Here is an 8,946-nt window from a genome sequence, read left to right as displayed (position 1 = left end):
TAAAGAAGACAGAGACCTAAACCATAAGACAGAACTCAAAGAAACCAAAAACTAGACAGTATAAATAATATCATAAACTCAAAAACCCTGGGTCGACGACCCAGGCATATGTTAAGGTTCAAAAATTGAGAAAGGGTACAAGAGGTGATCGAAAATAACCACACTTGTCCGGCCGGGTGAAGTCAAACGAAGATTTTAATTCACACGTGGGAAGATCACTGGAAACAGCAATTGATCTTCGACTTACTAAGGCACAAACAATTATTTTATAACATCAGGGTTTGTTTACTGACGCCCCTTCATGCGTCACAGGTACATTTTATACATAGATCAGATCAACACCACAATGACTTTTAACCCAGAAGATCATCTTCTATTTTCATGGCTGGTACTTTCCGTTCTTGTCTTAAAGTGAATTGTTCCTCTTTCTTGTCGAGACATAACTAATCTCTCCTCTAAATAAATCTAACTAATGTGTGTGTATGTGTTGACCTCACATGCTCTTTGTGTCACCTCTTCACCTACTAACTGTCTGTGTCTCGTCCTCAAATGCTCTTTCTCAATTCACCTATTGCACTTCTGACCTTTCACTAGACCAGAAGCTCACTGAGACTATGTGTATGTCTTCTTACTAAATAAATGTTTTAACCAAGAACCTCTACCTTAATATAAAATGATCTGATATATAAGTGTTTTGTAAGCATGTATTGCAATTCCTTCTATGGCTCCAAGTCACTTGCACAATAGATTGTCCGGACATCGCGCCGAACAAAGCTTCCAACCCCCAATTAATTGACCGAGCTCCAACTCTTTAATAAGCACAGATATGCATTGTGTATAAAATAGTCATAACTGCACCTGAAATACAAGGTCAACATAATAACTGTATGCATAACATCTTAAGGCCATCTTAAAGCTATCTGTTACATGGTTAAAGCAATGATCATACTGCAGATTATATTATGCTGGTCAAATACTTTTTGTTCATCCCCACACATCCTAACATGATCGAGTGTTTATATGATAAGATACATGTTTAATGCATAAAGTTGGAATTACAAGTTGGTAAGAAGGTTTTTAACGAAGGTTTAATTTAAGCTTTACGTTTAAATGTGAAAGAAATTCGAAGTTTATGAAGGCTAACAAGGAAATAGGTCAAAGATTAAAATAAGGTCAGGATAAATAAGGTTTTATTAAAGTTAAGGAAATAGGTCAAAGGTTAAGATTAAGGATTAAGATGAATCAGAAAATTATGTAATGAAATGAAAATATAAGGTAAAAGGTTTATTTTGGTTATAAGGAATAAATAGGTCAAAGCTCAAAACAGTTAAGTTAAAATTAATGGGTCAAGGATCAGATTAAACACGTTAAACAGGATCGGCAAAAATTAAACAAGGATAAAGAAATAATACATTAAACAAGCAAATAAATTAAAAGTTTGAGCTCATTTTAATGAGCTCAGACTTGCTGAAAATACAGAGGACCTGATTGTGAACTGAGCTTCAGAGAAACACAACATACTGAGATTCACTGTGAAGCTTTGAGTGGAAAAACACAGAAAACTACATGTTGATCCTGGAATAATCGGAGCTTCCATCTTTAAAGGACTGAAGAGGAAGAAGTTTACAAGGAATCATTTAGAAGAGTTTCAAACATCAACTGATTGAATCCATGAATCTGAAAACGTGTTTGTGAGTGAAAGAGACAGACATGTACAGACTGAACTATCTGTTCAACAGTCAGAGTGTTTCTCTGGACACTCCATACACTCAACTCAGCACAGACACAATGAGTCACCAGAACTATAGAATGTAAACCCAGGATAAAGAGTTTGAGTGAATGTGGTGTTGAAGGTGTGGAGGTGGATCAGAGTGTCAGAGGAGACTCTGTAGAAGGACAGAGTGCCAGCATCACAGTCCACATACACTGCTGCTCTGTTAGAGACAGAGGAGGAGGAGGAGGAGGAGGAGGAGGAGGATACGAATTTGGTGTCATGGCAGATATAAAGGGGACCATCATTAGTGCAGTGCAGACTCCAGGACTGATTATTCCATCCAAACACACAGTCATGACTGCCTCCTTTCCTTCTGATGCTTCTGTAACTCACTGATATATAAACGTCTCCTCTCCACTCGACCTCCCAGTAACAGCGACCAATCAGACCATCTCTGCACAGCAGCTGAGGATAAAAACCATCAAATCTGTCTGGATGATCAGGATATGACTGAACCTCCTCCACACGTGTCACCTTCCTGTTGTTGTCAGACAGTTGGAGCTTTGTGTTCACTGTGTTTGTGTCGATTGTGAGTTGACAGGAATCTGATGGAGAGAACAAACACAATCCAGCTGCAGTTATTGATCCATCATCTGTTCATTGATTGACACTTTGATGATGACTCCTGACATGATGAAGATGGTTGAATGTGTGCTGCTTTGTTTTCATGAATCCCATTAAAAACACACTTACACTTCCTCAGACCTGGTCTCAACCATCGGACTCCAGCAGGCTCCACCCTGAAAGGAGGAGGGGGGTCAGAGCAGCATAGTCTCTTTCAGCATGCACACATGGACATTACATGGCTCTCATACACATACTGCTAGACACTGATAAAGGAACAGTCCAATATTTTCATAAATACACTTCAATCCATACATGGATCAAACTGTTGATGATTTGGACTGGTACTGGATCTGTCAGTACACCACTGTATTGACTGAAGCATTACATCCACATTGACGTTCAATGTTCCAACATTCGGAAGAAGGCACTGCTCTCACATCTGACGAGGTACAACACACGTGCTACAGGAAGTGGGAGCCAGGACGACAGGTCAGGGGGGAGATATCATCACCCCCACCCCAAGTGCGTTAGAAGAAGGATTATTGAGTGCAAGAGCAACTGACCTGAAAGATAAAATCATGACGAAGCTTGTACAATACCTACAGCCATCATTACCGAGACTAACAAGCTGATCTATGGCAGCATTGATCAGTGAGATGCTTGGCTACAAGTTTAACAGCCACAAGGACCGAGGTTAGCCGAAGCTTGGTCAGCTGTTGTTAGAATTTATTTAATATTACTTTCTAGTATCAGCTGATGTTTGCTGGAGCCACAGCTGTAAAAGCTGCTGGTCATGATAATGGTTTGGATATGTGGTGAGAGGGAAACATTAAGATGAAACCAGGAGATGTCCTTGCTGAATCATCAGAGCTGAACAGGTGATGGAGAAACAGGTTTACCTTTTAGGTCACATGAATGAGTTGAAGGGACGTTATGAACTGTTTATGAGAGACAAATAACACCAGGATCCTTTTTTACACTGACAGCTGGTAACTGTGCAGGGGCGGTTCTAGCAAAGTTTTGCCAGGGGGGCCAGCGGGGCACAAAGAAATTAGTTTCTTTCTTATTCTTATTTAAAATGTCAAGCTTTTAAAAAATAATTATCTGAATCTTACAACAAACGATTGATAGATTGATACATATATACCATCAAAACAGTGTAGATCACTGTCAAAACAGTGTTTGTTTTCATTCAAAGGCTTTATGGGTTTCCTATAATGGTGGGCCAGTCTCTAGTCAAAATGCCCAAAATGCCCAAAATTCACTGGCTGCCCATGCATTTTTTTTTAGCCATGGCACAGTTGAAAATAAAAGAAGATCACATTAATTTATCATGTGTTGTCATATTTCTATATATTTTGATGCCAATTACTTTTTATTGGGTATATTATATTGGGTAAAAATCATCCGGCATTAGTGGTGGTGTTACTATTTAGCGATAGTGTTCAAGAGTTAAGATGCTGATAGTAAACAGGTGTATAGGAATTTCTTTTATTTATTACAGGTGGAGACAGGAAAAATGTTACAGGAAAAATGATTCTATGTTTCTTTACCTTCTTTTAAATGTGCAAAGATGCCCTTTGTCTATGGTTAGATTAGTTTAGAATTATCCTTTTAGACTTTCTCAGCAAAGACATACTGTTTTGGGACATATTGTTTTAGATTGTTTTATCTCTCACAGCTTTCTCACAGCTCTCTGCTGACGAGACTAGCGCCACATATGGAGTTGTTTATTTTATCTGTTTATTATTTTCTTATCCTGTTCTCACTGTCTTTCCTATAAAAAGTGCCAAGCCTCTGTTCACGACGTGAGTTGTTGTTCGCAGCTCATCCGTGTACACGTTTGATAAAGAAAGTAACTTTGTCTCATTGTGTCTTTATTTCTCCTGGGTCTTTAACAGAGTTTTCACCCAACAATTAATCACATTATTTTATTGTATGATGCCTTGGTGCCACTGGATTTTAGCATGTCTCAAACTCATACAGTTAGACAGATGGTGGGAATCTGGTAAGGAAGTTGGGGGAAGCAGACAACTCCACAGGAAGAATCTTTTGTCTCTTCCATGACTCTGTACTGCCTTTTGTTCCTGGAGGTATTTAACTGAGAGCCATGTTAGGCTCAGTGAGACTCTGCTGACCGTCTGCCCCGCGATCATGCAGGCTTTCCACCAAGCTTGGTTTTTCTGTTCTTTGTGTTTTGATTAAAGAATGTTAGCTACCGCTCACCGCTTGTCTGCAGGCTTTATTTAATGGAAAACTTCCACAACAAGATGCCACAACACTTGATTTCCAACTGTAGGCCAAAGGATAGATATTCTTAGTGCTAAGGTAGGTTATATATGACGCTACATTGTGCACTGGTGAGCAGTTATGTTTGAAAAGGAAGGCACTATCTTTAAATTGTCCCTTCAATGTTAGGAGCATGAAATTGTCCAAAATGCCTTAGCATTTTGAAGCACTAAGAGTTCCTTTCACTGTAACTAAGAGGCTGAGCCCAGCTTCTGAAAAACAACCCCCACACTGTGGACTACTACTTCATGGCTGTGGTGCTATTATTGCCATTGACCTCCACTCTATGACAATCCCACTGACAGTTGACTTTTTAATATTCATTAGTGAGGACATTTTACAGGTAAACTTGTTGTATCTATACCACGCTGGAATTCACAGAACTCCCGAGACCAACGACAGATGTTTGTACAAGCAGTTTGCATGCCTAGGTGCTTTGTATTATACACCTGTGACCATGGCAGTGATTATAACACCCGAATAAATTATTTTGATGGGTAATTAAAGGCTTTTCACAATATTGTTTATGTTCCCAACCTTTGGCTATACAGAGATTTATATGAATAAAAGTCAGATTGAAAAAAAAAACCCACATTTAAAATCAGTGCACTGTTAAACATGCTGGTAAAAGGTAGTTATCAATATTGGTACAGTGGAATTTTGTGTACTTCTCATAGATAAATAACTCATAAATATTCAATAAGTGTTTATATATATATATATATATATATATATATATCCCCAGGTACTTGTAACCGTCCTCTATATCTGCAATGTTGCCTTCTGGTAGTTCAATCCCCTCAGTTCTGACTACCTTCCCTCTCTTTGTTACCATCCGACTACACTTCTCCAGTCCGAACGACATTCCAATGTCATTGCTGTATAGCCTGGTAGTGTGGATCAGTGAATCGATGTCTCGTTCACTCTTGGCATACAGCTTGATGTCATCCATGTACAGGAGGTGGCTGACAACTGCTCCGTTCCGTAGTCGGTATCCGTAGCCAGTCTTGTTAATGATCTCACTGAGGGGGTTCAGGCCTATGCAGAACAGCAGTGGGGACAGAGCATCTCCTTGGTAGATCCCGCACTTGATGGTGACTTGTGCTATGGGCTTGGAGTTGGCCTCTAGTGTTGTACGCCACATCCCCATTGAGTTCCTGATGAAGGCTCTTAGGGTCCCATTGATCTTGTACAATTCTAGGCATTCCAGTATCCAGCTGTGGGGCATTGAGTCATAGGCCTTCTTGTAATCAATCCAGGCAGTGCACAGGTTGGTCAGTCCGGTCTTGCAGTCTCGGCTGACTGTTCTGTCTACCAGTAGCTGGTGTTTTGCGCCTCTGGTATTCTTGCCAATCCCCTTCTGTGCCCCACTCATGTATTGACCCATGTGCCTGTCCATCTTAGCCAATATGATGCCTGACAGGAGCTTCCATGTAGTACTGAGGCAGGTTATTGGTTGGTAGTTGGATGGGACCGGTCCCTTCTTGGGGTCCTTGGGGATCAGGACCGTCCGACCTTCGGTTAGCCATTCCGGGTGTCTCTCGTTAACTAGCAGCTGGTTCATTTGTGCTGCCAGACGCTCGTGGAGTGCAGTCAGCTTCTTTAGCCAGTAGGCGTGAACCATGTCGGGCCCTGGTGCTGTCCAACTCTTCATACTGGAGGCCCTTTCCTGGATATCTGCCACTGTGATGGTTACTGGACCCTGTTCAGGGAGGTCGCTATGGTCTGCCCTCAGATCCACTAGCCACTGAGCATTGCTGTTATGGGTTGCGTCCTTCTCCCATATGCTCTTCCAGTATTGCTCTGTCTCCAGCCTTGGTGGTGCTGTTCTCTTATTGTTCCCTTGCCACTGAGCGTACACCTTTGCTGGATCAGTGGAGAACAGCTGGTTTATTCTCCTGCCTTCTATCTCTCTGGTGTACCTCCCCAAGCGGCTGGCCAAGGCTGTGAGTCTTTGCTTGGCTGTTTCCAAGGCCTCAGGTATGGACAGCTTCCTGTACTTCTTAGGCACCTTCTTCATCGCACCTTTCTGCAACTCCGTTAGTTGGCTAACCTCCCTCCGTACTACTTTGATCTTGCCCTCTAGCCTCCTTCTCCATGGAGGGTACTGCTCCTTGTGGCTGTTCAACTTATAGCCAAGCATCTCACTGATCACTGCTGCCGTATTGTAGATCAGCTTGTTAGTCTCAGTAAGCGTGGCTGTAGGTATCGTCCGTAGTGCTGCATTAACATCATCTCACAGACCTTCTGAGGGTACTTCATGTAATCTTGGTAACCGGCTACGGGGGATCCAGGTTTCAAGCTTGGCCATTATCCTATCTTTCAGTTCAGTTCCTCTCGCACTCAACGATCCTTCTCCTATCGCACTTGGAGCTTTGTACCAAATCTCAGGTGGGGGTGATGATATCTCCCCCCTGACCTGGCATCCTGGCTCCCCCTTGCCGTAGCATTTATGTTGTATATATATATATATATATATATATATATATAGTGCCAAATCACACCAACAGTATCCTCCAGGCCTTTTCTAGTGTAAGGTAAAGACCCAAAATAATCGTATTAACACCTGTAAGCAAGGACTTTGGCGACACTGGCAAAGAAATTAAAAATAAAAACAAAGGAAAAAACTTTTTTTTTAACAGGAAGAAACATCTGGCAGATACAAGAAAGGGGCGGCCAAAACCATGTGGGGTGAGGGGAGGAAGACAGATCAAAAGACTCACAGTGGAAGAGAGCCAGAGGTTGGTAATACCTTCTGATTAAATGCAGAGAGATGTTTAAACACACATGAGTGAAAAATGGGTGAAAGAAGAAGAAACACTTGGTGAAATAGATAGAAGTTTCCCATGTGTGATTGTTCATGTCTCATCTGCAGGAAACAAACAGGAGGTGAGTGAAGGACACAGGAAATGTTTCCAGCTCTTCCTCCTCTATCAGACATTCTTCATACCTGAGAGTGTCCAGCTTCCAGCCTGGATCCTTCAGTCCAGCCGACAGCAGCTTCATTCCTGAGTCACCTGGATGATTGTAACTCAGGTCCAGCTCTCTCAGATGGGAGGGGTTGGAGCTCAGAGCTGAGGCCAGAGAAGTACAGCCTTCCTCTGTGATCAGACAGCCTGACAGACTGCAGACAAAAACAAACAAATAAACAATCCAGCTGCGAATATTGCACGTAAAGACTGTTTTGTTTCTTCTTATTATTTCCAAATACAGGGCAATCGATCCATTTGTACATAACACTATTGTTTGAAATTTAATTATCTAAATCTCCTTTTAGAAACACAAAGAACCACAAGTAAGCCTGCACTCTGAAAGTGATCAAGTGATTACGCTTTCTTTGTGGCTTTATCATTCGGGACTTTGTGAGAAAAGGATTTTAATTAAACTCTGAATTTAAAAGGAAGCCACTTAATAGAAGCTGTTATGGGAGAAGTACATCTCTTTTTCAATGCCTCTGTTTCTGTAGTATTTTGGAGCAATTGAAATGGTAAATTGAAGACTTCTGTGGGAGCAATTAGAAAATAACAAATGCTTAAACCATTTTTCAACATCACTCCAAGAGAAAGCACTATTGGTCAGATGAAAGGAAACAGCCATAACTCTGCTGTAATGTAGTGCCGGTCCCAAGCCTGGATATATAGAGAGGTTTTTCATCAAGAAAGTCATATGTTGCAAATTATTGCCAAATCAAAACGTGCAGAATCACTGGAATTTCTTCATGCACATTTCTGAGAACAGATATAGTAACCAATAACCAAAGGTTTTATTTATTTTTCTACTTGGTAGGTGTGTCACAGAACAGGGAAAATTGAATTGGTTGTTTATCAGAAGTTTCCGTTTTAGGCTACACTTCCTACTTTTTCAGTACAGTGAAGTACCTTTAGTGTTGAAAGAGGTAGATGAACAAAAAAATATTTGACACTGAACAGGAAGCTGATGTTGACACAGTTGGAGAACCACAGACCATACTGCTGGGGACATACTGAGAATTTTATTTGCTGGTGATTTAAGAGAAAGTTTTTTCTGTAAAGCACATGTAGATTACAGTATAAAATAAGTTTCTATGTCAAAGTTTAAAATTAATAGAGCTGAAAGGTTTAAGCTACACAAATCACCACTTTGTGTTGTAACAGGAAGTGATACAATAACACAGTGAGAGCCAAAGGTTACAGCACACATGTTATTAAAGATTCTGTACCATAATGAAACATCTGTGGGAAAGCTGTAACTTTTTTCTTTATTGACTGATCCATTTTCTTAACTGCTTTTTTTTTTTCTGAATCAGGGTGAAAGGAGTATCGAATATATATGCTTGG

General features: G+C 40.8%; 3 protein-coding genes across 3 annotated transcripts in view; 1 reads left to right on the top strand and 2 right to left on the bottom strand.

Annotated features, from left to right (window-relative positions):
* Nucleotides 1-8,946, top strand: part of LOC146577283 (protein NLRC3-like) — a 682,649-nt gene that overhangs the window by 375,065 nt on the left and 298,638 nt on the right. The window lies entirely within an intron of this gene.
* Nucleotides 1-8,946, bottom strand: part of LOC146577293 (protein NLRC3-like) — a gene marked incomplete at its 5' end in the record, with an annotated part of 140,589 nt that overhangs the window by 107,805 nt on the left and 23,838 nt on the right. The window contains 2 exons of the mRNA XM_085267649.1: nucleotides 2,468-2,514; nucleotides 7,581-7,754. Of these exons, the coding sequence (XP_085123775.1) occupies nucleotides 2,468-2,514; nucleotides 7,581-7,754 (221 nt within the window). The remainder of the gene's footprint in view (nucleotides 1-2,467; nucleotides 2,515-7,580; nucleotides 7,755-8,946) is intronic.
* LOC146577295 (stonustoxin subunit alpha-like) lies at nucleotides 1,380-2,371 on the bottom strand (the record flags this gene model as incomplete). The annotated part of the gene is made up of 1 exon (XM_085269724.1): nucleotides 1,380-2,371. A coding segment is annotated over one exon (597 nt), but the record flags the coding sequence as incomplete, so codon positions are not given.

This window comes from Mchenga conophoros, linkage group LG3, assembly GCF_057382185.1.
Source record: "Mchenga conophoros isolate Kocher_MC1m ecotype Shallow Benthic linkage group LG3, M_conophoros_male_GT1.1, whole genome shotgun sequence".
Lineage (NCBI taxonomy): Eukaryota > Metazoa > Chordata > Actinopteri > Cichliformes > Cichlidae > Mchenga > Mchenga conophoros.
The sequence above is the reverse complement of the archived record's forward strand: the minus strand, read 5'-3'. Positions and strand labels throughout refer to the sequence as shown.